Source organism: Podarcis filfolensis (genome assembly GCF_964270895.1).
Source record: "Podarcis filfolensis genome assembly, chromosome: 3".
NCBI classification, from domain to species: domain Eukaryota; kingdom Metazoa; phylum Chordata; class Lepidosauria; order Squamata; family Lacertidae; genus Podarcis; species Podarcis filfolensis.
The window spans coordinates 10,285,804-10,305,860 of record NC_139606.1 but is presented as its reverse complement, the minus strand read 5'-3'; the positions used below and the strand labels follow the sequence as shown (position 1 = coordinate 10,305,860).

The window sequence follows — 20,057 nt, the reverse complement described above, 5'->3', positions numbered from 1 at the left end:
CTGTTTCCCTGCCCTCTTGGCAAGTAGCATGCCCAGTCCTCTGGCCTGTTTCTGGTTTTGTTTTTTTGTCCCCTTAGGTTCACTCTATATTTGTATACTTCTTTGAATTCCTCCAACTGTGCTGATACCATTGTAACAGAAACAGGACCATGAGAAACAAAATTCTCAGTACTGTACTCAACAGCTGAGTGAGTTAATACGTTCTGAAGCTTTAGTCAGAGTAGGGAATCACGTATCAATTTATGTTTATGTGAGCTTAGCTGCAGGAACTCGTACCCTCACCCCCAGCCCATTTAGTTGCAATGAGGTAGGTTGGTAGAGAGGTCGTGAGTGGACCATGCATTGCTGTGGTTGAGTGGTGACGAAGCCACATCTCTGGCGCTAGTCAAAGCAAACAGGTACAGTCATAACTCTAGTTGAATGCGCTTCAGGTTGAGCGTGTTCGAGTTGCGCTCCGTGGCAACCCGGAAGTAACGGAGCGCATTACTTCCGGGTTTCGCCGCTTGCGCAGACGCTCAAAATGACGTCACGCGCATGTGCGGTAGCAGCGATGCACAGATGCGCCGTTGCGTCTTGCGTTCCATTTGGGATGCGAACGGGGCTCCGGAACGGATCCTGTTTGCATCCTGAGTTACCACTGTATTTCTCACCACCATGAGAGCTACACAAAGACCAGTTGGTTAGCCTCTTGTAATGTAGACCAAGCAATGGCAACTATTATCAGGTTGGCCCTTCATAATGTAAAGTGTTGTTTTATCACCCTGTTCAGAGATACAAAGCGGGCAGGTGATATCTGTATTAAAAATACTCTGGGAAGAGCTCACAGAATGGGAATAAATGGAAGAAAATCCCATGCGTCAACATGGGAAGACAATAGTGCTCTTGGGGTGACAAGATCACTGCGATGGGTTTTTTTGAGGGGTGGGGTAGAATATATCAGTTCAGTACATCTTGAGGTAGGGACGCGGGTGGCGCTGTGGGTTAAACCACAGAGCCTAGGACTTGCTGATCAGAAGATCGGCGGTTCGAATCCCCGCAACGGGGTGAGCTCCCGTTGCTCGGTAGATAAATAGGTACAGCTCCGGCAGGAAGGTAAATGGTGTTTCCGTGCGCTGCTCTGGTTTGCCAGAAGCAGCTTAGTCATGCTGGCCACATGACCCGGAAGCTGTACGCCGACTCCCTCGGCCAATAAAGCGAGATGAGCGCCACAACCCCAGAGTCGGCCACAACTGGACCTGATGGTCAGGGGTCCCTTTACCTTCACCTTACATCTTGAGGTGTCACTCGAGCATGTTGTTCAACACCATTAGGATGGATGTCTGCCTATCCTTCACTGGCTGAAGTGAGCACTCTAAGTTGCAGTGCTTTTCTCCAAAGGAAACCCCCAAAATAGGTGTATGCAAGGGGTGGGGGTGGGAATTAATCATGCTGCCCAAAAGAATATCGCAGTGGGGCTCTTTCCAATCATCCCAAACATGAATGTTGGAGACGTGTACAGTCCTAGTCTCTGGGTATAGGGCATTATATAAATTCAACAAATGATAATATAAGCTGTAACCCAAATACAGCTATGAAGAGTCCTAACTAGTTTTTACCCACATTCGTTCAGAAGGTTCCTGAGAACTTGAATTTGATAATATTGGAGCCCCTGGTTGTTTCTATCTGTGTGGGATGTAAATCAGTTATGCTAGAGCTATCTGCCGTGCTTCCCTCAAGTACTATATCATTCTTGGAAACAGCAGGAGATTGCAACAGGAAAATATTTTGAGTGCTCTAGTTTTTTGATTATGGGTTTTCCCTTGTGAAACACTAATGGTTTTAGAAAGAAAAACCTAAGAAAATATAGAAAGGGCCAGGGAGGGAGTTGGGGGAGAGTTTTTAAAGTAATGCATGTGACCTCATTACAAAATGGAAAACTCCCTTTCCCCACATTCATTGAGTTACTTAGTTGACGTTGACCACAATCTCATCAATCTGTTGATGGAACATGCCACTTAGTAAATTAGTACTGTCTGAAAAACCTTAATTGTAAGTCCACAAGGGGATGAGGTTAATCTAAGATCCCACCTCTTGAATGTCAAGTTACAACAATAAAAGGAACTACAAGAAATGGGCAGATACACATATAATCATGTGTGAAATTGTATTGTTTGACGTCACTAATGGGTAATGATTCTACAGACAGAAGGTAGCTGTGAATAACATCTTGAAAGGATATGTGGATTTTGTTTGCTAGTAGAAAAGCAGTTTAAAAACACTCATAATAAATATAGAGGCAAATTTATTCTTTTCTGGTTGCAAGTGATATAGAAGCTAATCACTTTGGATTAAAAAATAAAATCAAGGAAAATCGTATTTTGCTTTTTGGTAGCAGAAGGGCTCTGTCAGGAAAAAGGCTTTTGATCCAGTTGAAAATTCCACTCCTGGAAGGAGGCAAATTTTGGTTCATTCCTGTGTCCCTGATTTGTGCCACCCCCTAGCAGATTTTCAGTAGGTGCAAGAGGCTACAAGGAAGAATGATTGAAATTTGCGTCCTTTGCCCTCAACTGGCGGGACAAGGGTTGTATTCAACGTAGTGCTGAGCAAAACATTGCCCTTGCACACCCTAAATATGTTTTGGGTTTTCTCCCAAGCCTCCAGAGCAGATCTGGGGTCATTGTGGGGCAAACACGTGAGTAGCACTATTTAATTGAATACCCCCTTCAGTCTCTATCCAAGCAGCTGTTAACTCCCCCCCCCTGAATGCATGCCGCTAGTTCCAGAGGTACTTTGGTAGTTACAAAAGTTGAGCCCCTAAAAACCCAGAAGGGTAGCCATGTTACTCTGTTGGCAGCAAAAGCAACAGGAAAACCATACAACCATAGATCTGTAGGAAGGGAGCATGAGAGTCATCTAGTAAACCCCTTGAGATACAGGAATCTTTTGTCTAGAGTGGGGCTCAAACCCACAAGTCCCTGAGATTAAGAGTTGCATGCTCTACCGACTGAGCCATCCCAGGTGCTCTTGTGGCACCTTACAAACTGAAACAAATATTACGGCATAAACTTTAGATGGGTTACACCAAATGCATGAAGTGTTACTCTTGAGTTGCTGCTATACATTCACACGGAGGGGGAAAGTTAACATGGAGGGGAGGGATTGTAAACTGAGATCTCAAGGTCCTGCGCCCTGCAAACAAACAACAACAGCGACAACAACCTTCCCTGCATCTGGTAAAGCATGAAGTGTCAAGAACTCCCTTACTGATTTTTTAAAAAGTGTTTTTGGAGCTCTCCCTCAAGGGAGACTCCTCTGTTGTTTTAGGCAACAGCAGTTCAAGACTATTCCTTTCTATCCATCCACTCTGGGCACTGCAGTGTACCCCTTGCAGAGTTACATACCCAGCAGCCCTTTGCAAACTACAGTTCCCAGAATTCTTTGAGGGAAAGAAGGCGCTTTGAAGGTGCTTTAGAGGTACAGTGTTTACCACAACCTCAGGGAACAATCTCATTTTTTCCTGCTTCATTTTCTGTCTCTTGCTTTGCTCTTTATCAGCCTTTTTGCACTTGTTCCTTTGTTTTCCATTTTTCCATTGTTTCTCTACTTCGATCTGATGCGAGCCACCTTGTGGTTGTTTTTATTATTATTTAAAGGTGGAAATGCAGTGCACAAATGTTTGAAATGAAACAAATTAGTTGTACAGCATTCTTTGGATATACTGTATCTTTTGCTCTATAAGACTCACTTTTTCCCTCCTAAAAAGTCAGGGGAAATGTGTGTGTGTCTTATGGAGCAAATGCAGGCTGCGCAGCTATCCCAGAAGCCAGAACAGCAAGAGGGATTGCTGCTTTCACTGCACAGTGATCCCTCTTGCTGTTCTGGCTTCTGAGATTCAGAATATTTTTTTCTTGTTTTCCTCCTCCAAAAACTAGGTGCGTCTGGTGGGTATTTTAATAAACAAAGTCAAGGCGGGCATTAAAGTGAGAGATCCTGTGTCTCTGTGTGTTTATATGTTTTAATGAAGTCTTCAGGTGAAGCCCTTCTGGTCAATAATTTGAAGCACTACTTTTTTTTAAAAAAAATCATGCGCATCCATGTTTAAAATTGCCAAGGAAGTCCCATTACATTCAATAGGAATCACTTCTGAGTAGATATTATAAGGGCTGCAATGTAAAAGAGCTACAAACTTCAAAAGTTAGTATTGTTTAAAAGCTTGGGGGAATATTCTTTATACATACACATGTAGTAGTGATGTATGGAAGTGAGAGCTGGACCATAAAGAAGGCTGATCGCCGAAGAATTGATGCTTTTGAATTATGGTGCTGGAGGAGACTCTTGAGAGTCCCATGGACTGCAAGAAGATCAAACCTCTCCATTCTGAAGGAAATCAGCCCTGAGTGCTCACTGGAAGGACAGATCGTGAAGCTGAGACTCCAATACTTTGGCCACCTCATGAGAAGAGAAGACTCCCTGGAAAAGACCCTGATGTTGGGAAAGATGGAGGGCACAAGGAGAAAGGGACGACAGGGGACAAGATGGCTGGATAGTGTTCTCGAAGCTACCAGCATGAGTTTGACCAAACAGCGGAAGGCAGTGGAAGACAGGAGTGCCTGGCGTGCTCTGGTCCATGGAGTCACGAAGAGTCAGACACAACTAAACGACTAAACAATATTTATCTGCATGGGTTCCTATGCCTTGCTCATAGGAAGGCTGATATGAAAGACTAAAATGCTTTCATTCATGACTCAAACCAGTGGCATCTTTTGGAATGCTCTGCGTAAACACAATTTTAATTTGGGGTGGGGCAGAAATGGGGCAGTGGTGAAATGCTCCATGTTACTTCAGGCAAGACTGCTTCAATAGACAACTGAGCTTTCTTGGTTTGGTGGACATTATTTTTAAATTTTTAATTAAATTTTAGTAAGACAGAAAAAGAAATGCACTCTACCGGTGCAAAGACATACAAAAATAAGGCTACTATTTACATACATATATACATAAATCCTTCCCATCACCACACCCTCCACAACATCTCGACTTCCTTATCTTATAGATTTGATACTGTCATTGCAATTTTTAAATTTTAAATTTGGTTTGGTAGACATTAATTAATCATTTTGCTGGCAGAGGTTGAGGTGAGGGCGAGACCTTCCTGATTTGATGGTTTTTTGGGGGAAGGGGGGTGCTCAGTAAGGTATGGCTTGGAGGGGCTATAATCCACTCCACAGAGTTTAGGGTTGGACTATCTGAAGGAACACCTTCTTCCGTCTTTACCTCCCTGACTTTGGAAACCAGCAACTTGGGACTTCCCCCACAGCCAGAAGTCAGAATGTTCCTACCCAGGTGCAGGGCTTTGTTTGTGGTGGCCCCTTGGCTTCCCTCCCATTAGAAATCTGTCACATCTGTGAGCTTGGTACTCTCAGATACATCATGAAGACTTTTCCTATAGCTCTTTGGAATTTGCTAAGCAATATTTACTCTGGCTACAATGCCAAGGTATGCTTGTTTTAGGTTTTATGGCTTAAAAGTAAATAAATCCACAGATAGCCTTCTACTTTAATTATGCTATGGAAGCGGAATGTAATTTTTTTTAAAAAAAAAACAAGTCAAAAAAGAAGAAGAGAACATGCTTTTTAAAATTGCGAACTTGGTAGTACAAAGGGCAAACAGCTGCCTGGCCTGCTGAATGATGTCAGGTGCAGGAAGGGTGGAAGGAGATAGAATCCTTTTCTGTACTTCTCATTCACATTCCTAAGCCCTGATGCGATGGGGCATCCAGTGGATGTGAAGGCTTTTTCACTCAAGCATGCTATTAATTCCTTGGGCCTATTGAATACATTTCATACTGTGTGAAACGTCTGGTAGTTCAAGTGACGCTGCGGACCAGTGGAGCAGAGAAAGTGAATTGCTTTTTTTTCTCCTTTTCACTTTTAGCAGGGGGATTCTTTAACAGCAATGTAAGCAGAAGATGCCGTGGATTTGAATTTGTCGAGGAAGGGTTACTAATCCAACATGCCTCTGAAAAAAAACCCTTTGAACACAGTATTAAATCGGGACTTTTCAAGCGGCTGAAACAAATTAACACCATTAAGAGAGTTCTGCTGCCGAAGCCTTGGCCCTGGGTGAAATTTTACGGGCTACTGTAAGTTCCAACCTCTCTGCCGTGCATTTTCTGCGAGGTGGAAAGGGGACCTGATGCACATTTACAAAGGCCTGGGAATACAGGTACTGGGTGTGTGGAAGCCATTTTTTAAAACCGTGTTTCAGATCGTATGTTTCTTTGCCGATAGTGCATAGGCTTTGCCAAGACATCAATAGAGTCAGAGGCAGCAGCAGGGCCAGAGTCTGGGGTCATCGTGCAACACAACCCTTCACATGGTTCATGGTTCGCTCAGAATGATTCATGGAGAAGGGCTTTGGTTCAGTGGTACAGCCCTCGCTTAACATGCAAGGAGGTCTCAGTCTCATTTGCTGGTATCTCTAGCATGTGGGAAATTGGGTCCTCCCTTAAAGAGGGCACGTATTGCGGTGAGACTTGGAAAACCGACACCCTATGTTGTGGGCGGTTACGATTGGTCAGCCACAACACCCGATTGGTAGGTCCCTCGAAGCTGGGTGCAATCTGGCCAATGGGATGCAGTCCAAACAGTTCGAGGGACCTATTTATACCATGCACGTGACCCAGAGCTTCTTCTTTTGGCGCATGCATTCGGAACACCCACCCACCTCTCCCTACTTTTAGGGCTTTGTGCTTGACTATGCCATCGTGTGTTGTCTGTCGTTGGGACAGGGGCACGGCAGGAATTTTCCCCACTTGGCTGATTGGCTGTTGCCATTTGGGTTTCACCTGCCGAGTAGCAAGTCGTCACAACTTGTAAGGTTGCGGATAGGCTCTGGTTCAGGTGATAGGGATGGGAGAAGGCTCTCGCCATCCCTATGTGAAGGGTATTCCGTTAAAGGAAACCAGGGACTCAATGGTTTGGTCAACCAGTATGTTTCCGAGCACAATTCAAAGTGTTGGTGTTGACCTTTAAAGCCCTAAACGGCCTCGGCCCAGTATAACTGAAGGAGCATTTCCACCCCCATTGTTCTGCCTGGACGCTGAGATCCAGCGCCGAGGGCCTTCTGGCGGTTCCCTCACTGCGAGAAGCAAAGCTACAGGGAACCAGGCAGAGGGCCTTCTCGGTAGTGGCGCCCGCCCTGTGGAACGCCCTCCCATCAGATGTCAAAGAGATAAAGAACTACCTGACATTTAGAAGACATCTGAAGGCATTCCTGTTCAGGGAAGTTTTTAATGTGTGACATTTTAATGTATTTTTAATCTTTGTTGGAAGCTGCCTGGAGTGGCTGGGGAGATAGGTGGGGTACAAATAAATTCATCATCATCATCATCATCATCATCATCATCATCAACCCCTGAGAGGGGGTTGTGCCCATGCCTGAGTCCGGGGGACATTTGGGTGGCGGAGTTAGCCCGTTCCCGGCTTTCCGCTTATCCAGGTGTTCACCCTTGGCTGACCTATGCTGGAACCCTGAGTCAGCGCTACCTGCATGGCAGGAAGCTAGTTGAACCAGAGCCTATGCAACCATTCACTTTCTGTAATCAATAAAGTTGTGGCCTAAATTCTGCCAAAAACCAAAACCAAAATTTGAGTCATATGTGAATTTATTTAGGGGGGAGGTTTCTGGGTCTGAACACACAATGACCGCTGCCTGAAACACTGGTGAAAACAATCTCCAACCAGGGCTGCAGCCGTTGTATTATTAGGTCCAGTCAAATACCCTTTTCTGCCTCTCCCATTCCACATACTGCCTGCCCCTTCACTTTGGCTTCTGTCACGGTGTTCCAATGTGCCAGAAGCGGTTGAGTCATGCTGGCCGCATGACCTGGAACGCTATCTGTGGACAAACGCCAGCTCCCTCAGCCTGAAAGTGAGATGAGCACCACAACTCCATAGTTGCCTTTGACTGGACTTAACCGTCCAGCGATCCTTTACCTTTTACCTTTACCTATCTTTTGTGTACAGATAAATGTGGTTGATTCATTACCGTGTTATTGTAGACTTCTGGTAAGGGAACCTAATATGCAGGAACAGGAGAGTAAAAGCAAGTTAAGAAACCCCAGTCTGGTCCAAGGTGCAAAGGACATAATTCTCATGAACATGGTGAGTAATGTGTTGTTGTGCCAGGCAGTGTCTCCTTGTTATTCAGGTGAACAGCAGTTGTGGGCTGGTACACTGGCCAGTTTCTCTCTCCTTCAGCATCAGCATGACATCACAATGGCCTGTGTCTCTCCTTCTGGTTGGACACATCCGTGTGAGAACACAGTGGCCAGTCTGTGAAATAGGCAGCATCAGCATGAGATCACAGCGGCCAGTTTTTCTCCCTCATGTGGCTAGCATGGGCCACAGTGGGCAGCCCCTGTCCTTCAGGCAGGGAGCATCATCTTGTGGGGAGAGGCATTCATTCATCTTCATTCCTCTTCCACTCAGGCAGGCAGTAGAATGTGGGCAGAATATTTATTTCTCTTGCGGAAGCTGCCAAAAGCAGGTACATGTCAACACAATCTCTTTCTCAGTGAGGCAGGCTCAGTTGGGAGCAGATGGTGGACCCTGTATGTTCTTCTCTTAGTGAGGTGGTCAGCAGAAGTATGAGTGTAGTGGTCATCTCACTGAAATGGGCAGCAGCAGGTGGACAGAGAAGCAGCAGGCAAGGCAAAGAGCAGGCAAGTAGGCAATCCATCTATTACAGGGCCTCTCTGCTTACAGGAAGTGGACGTGGGTGGTGCTGTGGTCTAAGCCCCTGAGCTTTTGGGGCTTGCCAGTCTGAAGGTCAGCAGTTCAAATCCCCATGACAGAGTTAGATTTCATTGCTCGGTCCCTGCTCCTGCCAACTTAGCAGTTCGAAAATTTGCCAGTGCAACTAGATAAATAGGTACCACTTTGGCAGGAAGTTAAACAGCATTTCCATGCACTCTGGATTCTGTCACGGTGTTCCGGTGTACCAGAAGCATTTAGTCATGCTGGCCACATGTCCTGGAAAGCTGCCTGTGGACAAACACTGGCTCCCTCTGTCTGAAAAGTGAGATGAGTGCCGCAACCCCAAAGTCGCTTTTGACTGAACTTAACCATCCAGGGGTCCTTTACCTTTCTTACCATTTAGGTTTCTATAATACAGCGGGTAGAACTGTGGTCTAAACCACAGAGCCTAGGGCTTGCCAATCAGAAGGTTGGTAGTTCGTATCCCCGTGACGGGGTGAGCTCCCGTTGCTCGGTCCCAGCTCCTGCCAAACTTAGCAGTTCGAAAGCAGGCCAAAGTGGAAGTAGATAAATAGGTACCACTCCGGCGGGAAGGTGAACGGTGTTTCCGTGTGCTGCTCTGCTTCCCCAGAAGTGGCTTTGTCATGCTGGCCACATGACCCGGAAGCTGTACGCCGGCTCCCTCAGCCAGTGAAGTGAGATGAGCGCCACAACCTCAGAGTCGGTCACGACTGGACCTAACGGTCAGGGTTACCTTTACCTTTAATACAGTGACATGACGTAATGTTTTCAGTTTGCAGGGAAATATCAAATGTATTTTTTTATCCATCTTCATTGTGAGGTTTTTTATTATTTATATTTTTAAAGAAAAGGTTATGAGGAGACATTGGTCTTCTTCTTTTGTGTATGAAATGGAAGCTCTTTCCGTCAGGTCGATCTGCCAATTAACTTGCTATCTTAAATATCTTGCTTTCTAAATTCTGAGGATGGTGTCTGTGTGAATACCAACTAACACTCCCCATTTATCCAGATATTTTTAATCTGCCCTCCCAGGCTCTTGAGATCACATCATCACATAGTTTCGTTATGAAAATAGCCCTGTTTTCATCAATAGCCTACGCAGAAGTCAGCCCTCCAACACTGAACAACGCCAGTTATGCAAAGCCATTGGGAAAATGCAAAGTAGAAGGGATTAATAATATCACCTGAACTAGTACTCCCTACTGACTTTGAAGTGTGAGATTTGATTACTTCGGTCTCACCCTGCATAGCTGGCATTGTAATGAATGATCATAACATTACCCAGACTTGGCTAGAAGACCAGCCAAAATCTATTGACGTCAATCTTGCATCCATTGACATCAACAAGAAAACCTCGGCCAACATATGCAGGAAGAACATTAGTAATCTCCTGCAGATCTGAAGAAGGTTCACTGTTCATCAGGATGAAGGGCAAAGGCTGGAGGGAAACAAAAAAAGAGTATCCTTCCATTAAGACATAGCATACCTCTGTAAAACCATACTAAATATACTAGACCAGCCTTTCTCATCCTGGTGTACACCAGATGATTTGGACTACAACAACCATTAGCACCAGTCAGCAAAGCTGTGTTGGATGGAGCTGATGGGAGTTGTAGTCTGAAACTTATGGAGGGCACCAGTTTCGCAAAAGCTGCACTACATGTATTATGAATATGAGTGTCAGCCTTGCAGAAAAGCTTGGGCTCATTTAGGGCTGGCAGAATAGATGACATTTCTAGTGCAAGAGGAATAATGGTTTGGCATGCCCTTTGAATATTGAAGGAAACCGTCAAGACCTGACACTCTCTCTTGGCAGAGAAAACATCTATGAAATATAGTATTGCTGGTCAAGCAGCAGATCGTTCTCTTTTGTCATCTTTTTCTGTACCTTTGGTTTATTCTTGTTTTCTTTATCCAGCCCACCTTTCAATATTTGATTCTTGCTAAGAGGCCTTCTGGCTGTAAGCCAGAGAATTAGGCTGTATGGGAACTTGAAATTCACATTTTTAAGTTTCGTGGAGAAAGGGTAAGATAATAAATATGGAATATCAGCTGTCCTGGTTATACCTTCTTTCTTCCCGGGTTTGCAGTGAGCAGTCGCCTGCCTCTGTTAAACCGTGGAGTTTCCTCCCACCAGATGTAGAGATGGGCACAAGCTTTAAAATAGGATCAAAGACTTTCCTTTTTCAAAAGGTCTCCCACATGAAAACCATGGGATGGATCTGCCTGAGATTTGGCACGCTTAGTCTACTCTGAAGGGACTTCTGTGCCTGAAAATTGTATCCACTTATACGAAAGTCAAAAAAAGGGTACATTCCACATTATAGTCAACAGGGGTGAAAGAGCACTTCGGATCTAACAGATCAAATTTGGGCCTGAATAATGCAAGCTAACAATTCTCTCCCACCAACTGCTCAAACTTGTTTGTGGAGAGGCTACATTAACCATTGATTTCTTAAGTATATGCTTGAAATGACACTACAAACTCAATGTAATGTTTTTGTGGGGATTCTATTATATAACCAGACTTGTACTCAGTTACTCTTTATTATTTGGGGAAATAACAATTTTATTGGAAGGGGGGAATGTATTGAATCAGAATGACACAGAGCAGAACCAAAACAGATCAGGCTGCCTCCAAGCGCTACAGATACAAGGCACAACATCTTGTTGCTGCACACCTCTAGCTTTACAGAGGGTGGTGAACACAGCGCATGATATCATGGGCTGCCCCTGAGCCCACTAGATGACATCGCAAGGGATCGTTGTCTTAGGAGAGCGAGGAAAATTCTCAGGAACGATTCATACCCCGGCCAGCACCTCTTTAATCTTCTACCCTCGGGCAGGAGATATAGAAGTATAATCAGTCGTGCCAACAGGCTAAAAAACAGTTTTTGTCCGTGGGCTGTTAGGCTGCTGAACAGAAAATAATATACTGCAACTGACTTTCAGGGTTTGTGTGTTATGCGACAAGCACACAGAGTGCAATGAGATTGAGTGTTTGTGTGGGGAGGGTAAAGATAATGGTAAAGGCACCCCTGACCATTAGGTCCAGGCTTGGCCCCCTCTGGGGTTGCGGCGCTCATCTTGTTTTATTGGCTGAAGGAGCAGCTTCCGGGTCATGTGGCCAGCATGACTAAGCCGCTTCTGGCGAACCAGAGCAGCACACGGAAACGCCATTTACCATCCCGCCGTAGTGATACCTATTTATCTACTTGCACTTTGACGTGCTTTCGAACTGGTAGGTTGGCAGGAGCAGGGACCGAGCAACAGGAGCTGACCCCGTCGTGGGGATTCGAACTGCCGACCTTCGGATCGGCAAGCCCAAGAGGCTCAGTGGTTTAGACCACAGCGCCACACACATCCCAGAAACCTAAAGAATCCTGTGGCATATCAAAGATGATAATATTTTTGGCACCACACCACATCAACTGCTAAGATTAAGCAATCTTCCAATAATTCCTAACAAGACTTAATGACAGAAATATAAGAATGTAAACCAAATAGCAACAAAAACAATACATCTACACCAAAACAAATGTTGCCCCCCAAGCAATACCCCTAAATATCCACAGATCCAGATTTCAAACACAAAGTCCCTTCTACCAGATCTTTCAGAAACGTCACACAACACCATGGGTAGGCAAACTAAGGCCTGGGGGCTGAATCCGGCCCAATCGCCTTGTAAATCTGGCCTGCGGACAGTCCAGAAATCAGCATGTTTTTACATGAGTAGAATGTGTCCTTTTATTTAAAATGAATCTCTGGGTTATTTGTGGGGCATAGGAATTTGTTCGCCCTCCCCAATATAGTCCGGCCTTCCTCAAGGTCTGAGGGACAGTGGACCAGTTCCCTGCTGAACCCTGCACAACACGAATGCTTTTCACAGAATGATCTAGGGAAGTCTGATATGACTATAGTGCTCTTCACTGTAGATTAAAGGGTATTCATTCTCTCTCTCTCTCTTTCTCTCTCTCTCTCTCTCTCTCTCTCTGACAAAAAAGTGAGGTATAAATAAATAAATAATGATGATGATGATGATATTCTTAAAAATGAAGACTTTTGCTTCCTCAAATTCTTCCCCCCTTTTAATATTTTAGCTGTAATAATAATTTTATTATTTATAAGCCACCCATCTGACTGGATTGCCCCAGCCATTCTGGGTGGCTCCCAACAAAACATTAAACACACAATAAAATCTCAAACATTAAAAGCTTCAGGTGTCATCTAAAAGTCGGATAGTTGTTTATTTCCTTGACATCTGATGGGAGGGCATTCCGCAGGGCGGGCGCCACTACTGAGAAGACCCTCTGCCTGGTTCCCTATTACTTCACTTCTTGTAGTGAGGGAACTGCTAGAAGGCCCTCAGAGCTTTTAAAGGTGAGAATACTTTGGGAAAAGCCATTGCTCAGGGCTGGAACATCTGCCTTGCATGTAGAAAGTCCCAGGTTCAGTCCCTGGTATCTTCAGATAAGGGTGAGAAAAGGCTTCTTTCTGAAACTCTGGAGAGTTTGGATATTATTGAGCTGGATGGGTTGGATATGTGTGGACGTTCAGAGGATGACCTCCAAACCATCCTAAATATCTTCGCAGAAGCTTATGAAAAGCTTGGCCTGTCGCTCAACATCCAAAAAACCAAAGTGCTGCACCAACAAGTACAAAATAACCCCTCTGCAGCGCCACAAATCCAACTCAGTGGTGTAACGTTGGAAAATGTCGATCACTTCTCCTACCTAGGCAGTTACCTTTCCACAAGGGTCAACACTGATGCCGAAATCCAGCATCGCCTGAGCTCTGCGAGTGCGGCTTTCTCCTGATCTCTATTTCAAACTTAAAAATGGAAAGCGTAATGCTGGTGGTCAACAAAAGAAGTTTAAAGACTGTCTCAAGGCAAATCTAAAAAAAATGTAGTATAAACACCGACAACTGGGGAACACTGGCCTGCGAGCGCTCCAGTTGGAGAACAGCCTTTACCAAAGGTGTCATGGGCTTTGAAGACACTCGAACTCAGGACGCAAGGGAGAAATGTGCTAGGAGGAAGGCATGCTTGGCAAATCCACACCGTGATCAACTCCCGCCTGGGAACCAATGTCCCCACTGTGGAAGGACGTGTGGATCCAGAATTGGCCTCCACAGTCACTTACGGACTCACTGTTAAAACCGTGTTTATGGAAGACATCTTACAGTGGTACCTCGGGTTACATACTCTTCAGGTTACATACGCTTCAGGTTACAGACTCCGCTAACCCAGAAATATTACCTTGGGTTAAGAACTTTGCTTCAGGATGAGAACAGAAATCGTGCTTCGGTGGCGCGGCAGCAGCAGGAGGCCCCATTAGCTAAAGTGGTGCTTCAGGTTAAGAACAATTTCAGGTTAAGAACGGACCTCCGGAACGAATTAAGTACTTAACCCGTGGTACCACTGTACATAGCTATTAGTGATCGCCAAAGAATGGCAGATTCCAATGTTCCCGTGTTGACAAATCACAAGCACCAGGAATGAAATATAATGTTGCCATGCAGACAATACTGATCAATGTATTTCTGAAAATTAAAATAGGAATGTAATTTGGGTAGTTCCTGGCATTTTCGTCTGCTGTATGTGAGTTTTCCAGGAATGGGCAATAGTTCCCATATCACGCCCAGTGAGATGTGATCATTGTTCTCATTGATTCTTTTTAAAGAGTTGTGCTTTTTTAAATATTAATGGGAGTTGAGGCAGACTTGCTTTCTCCCTGCTGAATAACATCAGTGGCTGATGTGAGAGTTGAAAACCACAGACGTTTGGTTGGTGCCCTAGAGGATGAATGACTTACCCATTCCAGAGCATGAACTTGAATTTGTCATATGTTTGGATCTGGAAAAATAACCCTTGTATTTTGTGCTGCTGCCAGCATAGGAACATAGGAAGTTGCCTTGCAATGAGTCAGATGGTTGTTCGGCGTTAATAATGGTTGTTCCATTATGTTTGACATTGTCTGAGAGATTTTACTTTCTTGGGCTCTATGATCACTGCAGATGGTGACAGCAGCCACGAAATTAAAAGACGCCTGCTTCTTGGGAGAAAAGCAATGACAAACCTAGACAGCATCTTAAAAAGTAGAGACATCACCTTGCCGACAAAGGTCCGTATAGTAAAAGCTATGGTTTTCCCAGTAGTGATGTATGGAAGTGAAAGCTGGACCATAAAGAAGGCTGATCGCCGAAGAATTGATGCTTTTGAATTATGGTGCTGGAGGAGACTCTTGAGAGTCCCATGACTGCAAGAAGAACAAACCTATCCATTCTGAAGGAAATCAGCCCTGAGTGCTCACTGGAAGGACAGATCCTGAAGCTGAGGCTCCAATACTTTGGCCACCTCATGAGAAGAGAAGACTCCCTGGAAAAGACCCTGATGTTGGGAAAGATGGAGGGCACAAGGAGAAGGGGACGACAGAGGACGAGATGGTTGGATAGTGTTCTCGAAGCTACCAGCATGAGTTTGACCAAATTGCGTGAGGCAGTGGAAGACAGAAGTGCCTGGCCTGCTCTGGTCCATGGGGTCACGAAGAGTCAGACACGACTAAACGACTAAACAACAACAACAACAACAATGGTTGTTCCATTATGTTCGACATTGTCTGCACCAAAGGTCTTCAACCTCTTGAGACCCAGGACCATAGCTGTCAACGTTTCCTTTTTCTATGGGAAATTCCCTTATTCCGAATAGGATTCCTCACAAGAAAAGGGAAAAGTTGACAGCTAGGCCCAGGACCCATATTTAGGCCAAACATGCTTTTAAACACCCACCCACTGCCATGGACTGGTTGGATGCAGAGGAGTGATGGAAGGAGTCCTTTGGGGAACCAGCAAGGGAAGAAGGCTCCGAGGCTGGGGAATGGTGGTGAGATTATGAGTGGTCAAAGGGAGAAGCCTGGGAAGAGGAGGTGTCAGAAGCTGAAGAGGTAAACTTCAAATCAAACACATTGCTTCATAAGTTGATTTCCCACCCTCAACTCCACAGTGTTTTTACTCACACCTTTTCTACTGATGATGATGATGATGATGATGATGATTATACTGCCATTTACCTGCAAGTCTCAGGGTGGTTCCAACATAAAATCCCAGTATAAATCATATCTTTTTCCATTACAAAAGTTTCTCTATTATAATTACTTTGTCATTTTTCTTCCACTGTTTTTTATCTCAAATCCTGCCCGTGATTTCATTTGACTGTAAAAACCAAGAGCTTAAACATCCCTTCCCTATAATAATAAGAGGATACTACTACTACTACTACTAATTTATTATTTATACCCTGCCCATCTGGCTGGGTTTCCCCAGCAACTCTGGGCGGTTTCCAACAAAACACTAAACTACAATAACCTATTAACATACGTTTAGAGGAGAGTGAAAAATGTTTATTGAATATACGTGGGGAAATTATGTGCACTTGAAAATGTTGGCAGCATTAAGATAAATTTAACACTGTAAATAAGTTTTGATGGATGTAATAATGGAATACTGAATGGTTTTAGTTTATGTAAAATATGAGGTTCCAATACTTTGGCCACCTCATGAGAAGAGAAGACTCCCTGGAAAAGACCCTGATGTTGGGAAAGATTGAGGGCACAAGGAGAAGGGGACGACAGAGGACGAGATGGTTGGACAGTGTTCTCAAAGCTACCAGCATGAGTTTGACCAAACTGCGGGAGGCAGTGGAAGACAGGAGTGCCTGGCGTGCTCTGGTCCATGGGGTCACAAAGAGTCGGACACGACTAAACGACTAAACAACAACAAAAAATATGCAGGGATTTATGATATGCAAAATGAACCATGGAAACAGAAGAAAGGAAGTCATTGATATTTTAAGGATGTTTAAATGAGTGTTCTAAATTGTGAAACAGAAAATGTAATAAAAATTACACACACACACACACACACACACACACACACACAGAGAGCAACCTATTACTATCTTTATTCCATATCTCGAGTTCTGAGAAGTAGAACCAATGTTGTCTGAGAAGCCTTTGCTCTCGGTGGAATATGTTGTTGTTGTTGTTTAGCCGCTTAGTCGTGTCCGACTCTTCGTGACCCCCTGGACCAGAGCACGCCAGGCACTCCTGTCTTCCACTGCATCCCGCAGTTTGGTCAAACTCATGCTGGTAGCTTCATGAACAATGTCCAACCATCTCGTCCTCTGTTGTCCCCTTCTCCTTGTGCCCTCCATCTTTCCCAACATCAGGGTCTTTTCCAGGGAGTCTTCTCTTCTCATGAGGTGGCCAAAGTATTGGAGCCTCAGCTTCAGGATCTGTCCTTCCAGTGAGCACTCAGGGCTGATTTCCTTCAGAATGGAGAGGTTTGATCTTCTTGCAGTCCATGGGACTCTCAAGAGTCTCCTCCAGCACCATAATTCAAAAGCATCAATTCTCCGGCAGTCAGCCTTCTTTATGGTCCAGCTCTCACTTCCACACATTCGGTGGAATATAATTCTCCCCAAACTCTGCTCTCATAGAAGAGTTGCAGGCTCAGTAAGAGAACACACAGCTGATCCCTTCCCCCATCTCAAGTAAAGGACTGCGGCAAGGCAGTTGCTCCAGAATTTGCAGCAACGTTGTTTTCCCACTAGATGGCAAGCGAAGTGTTTGGAAACTCTTTCAGACTGGCAGCCGGTGGAAAACAGCTGGGGTGTGGGAAATAGAAAAATCTATTTGATTTCTTTTTTTAAAAAAAGAAACTTTGCTAGAAAAAGAAAAAGTCAACTTGAGCTCAGACGTAAATAATATCCCAAATGTGAAAGGGAGCAGCAAAGAATAGCTTGGCAAAAATAAACCACAACTATCCTACCATACTAATTTTACGTATTCGTTTGAAGCATTTCTCTCTGCTGCTTTCCGACACGGGTTACAAACCGGCTTACAACAACAGTATATTATATACGTCTACACACAGCAAATAAAAATACAATAAACAGTCATAAGAATGTTAAGCAGCCAGTTAAAGTAAACTTTGTCCAGAGAGAAGTGCCGGTAGCCTGAGGTAAAAGTTAGAGCGGTCATTCCACATTGACAGGGCCTGCTGGTAATAGCTGTGACCCAACAGATTGGGCGATATCCCATGTTTTTCATGCTTGGAATAGTTCCATTGGAATCACTGGACTTTTAGTCACTTAAGCTCATTCTTTTCAATGGGTCTCCTCCCAGCATGACTTACTTACTCACTCAGTTGCTCACAATCTGGTTTGGATGAACGCAGCAAGCAGAATGTGATTGAAACACACTTTGAGTTACACAACTGCCTCCTTCTCCTAGGACTTAACTCTGAACTGGAACGAGCCTCTGGGAGTCTTTGGGTAGGCAAGCCATACCTTGACCCCAGATGATCCATCATTCAATGGCTGGTGGTCTGCCAACAGTCGTAAGGATAGGGCAACATTCAGCTTCTTTTGATAATTTTCAGGTAGCAGTTGAATAAACACAGGCTCTGCAGGGTTAAGCAGACGGTCAGCTTCCAAAGGAAGCTTTTTCTCCTTGGCTGAGAACACGAATCTGAAGGTGCCTTTCTGGCCTTTGAAGCAATGGAGGGCAGGAGGCCTCCTGGCTCGTTCCTCACGGGCGAATGGCTGCCAGTTTCCTGCACCTGCTGCCTCCTTTCTCTTATGCATGCACAGGTAAGTCTAGTTCTCGCTGCATCTGGGGTGGACCGCTTCCGGCTGCAAGTGGAGTTAAATGATTAAACGACCTTGTGTCAAAAGTAATTGAAAACTAGCAGGTCAGGCAGACGAACTGGGCTAGAAATCTGACCTCTGACACGCCAGCTTTCTAACGGTGTGGAGGGAACGTTTTTAATATGTAGGGTCAGGAATCGTGCGAGCTCCCTGCTTGCAGTCTGAAGAGGTGCTTCTCAGACACAAGTTGACTTCCATGGAGAGTCCTACGCTACAGCCACCTCCAGGTTTTCACTGCATATAAGCTTAGGGCCATAAACTCAGTAGCACAGAGCGCATGGCCAAAGGTCCCAGGTTCAGTCCCCAGAATCTCCAGACAGAGATGGAAAAGGCTCCTGACCGAAATTCAGTCATTGCAGACAACACTTAAGATAGGCCAGGGGTCTGCATTTGGTACATGGAGGGATGCAATTTATACCTCACATATTGCATTCCTTGGAACTGTGATTTCTAGGTTTTGCAAGGGCCAGTGATTTGTGGTGGAATTGGTGCCAGGTGACTGAACTTTCCACTCTGCGAACCTTTAGTTTTATTTTATCGATAGTGGCAGACCATGCCCTGTTTTGTGAACTTCGGCTTCATTTATTTATTTCTAGGAATTTTTTAAAAAGGAAGCAGCAACAAGCATCCTTCGAGAGTGGACTCTCCTTTGAGCTTTGCTGGAAATGTGAAGATGTGCAGGAAGACAGCACCACCACTGTTTCCCTGTGGTAAGTCATTATTATTAATATTAAATTTGTATACCGCCCTATACCCACAAGTCTTGCCCTCCCTGTCGGTTATGCTAGTGGATATCACACACAGAAAAGAAGGAATGTATGTATAGCCCAAGGGTAGCCAACCTGGCCTCCTCCAGATGTTGATGGACTACAACTCCCATCAGCCCCAGCTAGCACGGCCAACGTCCAGGAATGATGGGAGTGGTAGTCCAGCAACATCCAGGTTGACTACCCTTGGCATAGCAAAAGGAAGACACTTGCACACTTTCAGTGATTGGGCTGAAAGGTTCTCAATCTGGTCTTCTGTCCTTCTTCCATCCTCCAAGCCCTCAAGGAGCCAAGGAGAAGAGCGGTCAAGGAGAGGCCCCTGTCTTCTCATTGTTGCCCTGGCCTTCTTTATAAAGTAGCAGCCCCACACATTTTCTTTTCTTGGGCAATACATATTTTCTCCATGTGCTGTCACCCATTTTGCCAAGGCTGCTGGCGGTAACAATTTTCACGCGCAGCAAACCCGTTGTGCAAGGGAGGCTCAAGCACGCTTCACAGTTCAAAAGCCCTCAAAGATATTCCTCACTTGCATAAGCACACAATGCCGCTTTGGGTGAGTCCAGAGAAGAAGACATTTCGTGATGTCAAAACCCGACAGGAATTGGGTTGACTTTGGGAGATGGTCTCTATCAACACTTGCAGAGAATCATAACCCGCAGAAATATTCTCATGAGCGTGAAAACCATGGAAGACTTCCTTTCTTTCCACAGTGCTTGTCAATATAAAGTGGTGTTGCAGCTCTTGACAACTGTGGCAGAGGTGAAAAATCCGTTCTCTCACCCCCAAACAAACAGGGATCTGAGCTAAACTTGAAAGACAATG

The 20,057-nt window shown here is 44.9% G+C and overlaps 1 protein-coding gene across 3 annotated transcripts in view; it reads left to right on the top strand.

Annotated features, from left to right (window-relative positions):
• The first annotated feature begins 8,189 nt into the window (after positions 1–8,189).
• Positions 8,190–20,057, top strand: part of FGF18 (fibroblast growth factor 18) — a 145,698-nt gene continuing 133,830 nt past the window's right edge. Inside the window, exon 1 of one of the 3 annotated variants that reach the window (XM_083606731.1) lies at positions 8,190–8,529. In XM_083606731.1, coding sequence (XP_083462857.1) covers positions 8,248–8,529 — 282 coding nt within the window. In that variant the 5' untranslated portion in view covers positions 8,190–8,247. Of the gene's footprint in view, positions 8,705–19,116; positions 19,179–20,057 lie in introns of those variants that run through there. The other 2 variants (XM_083606734.1, XM_083606732.1) reach the window with 2 other exon arrangements.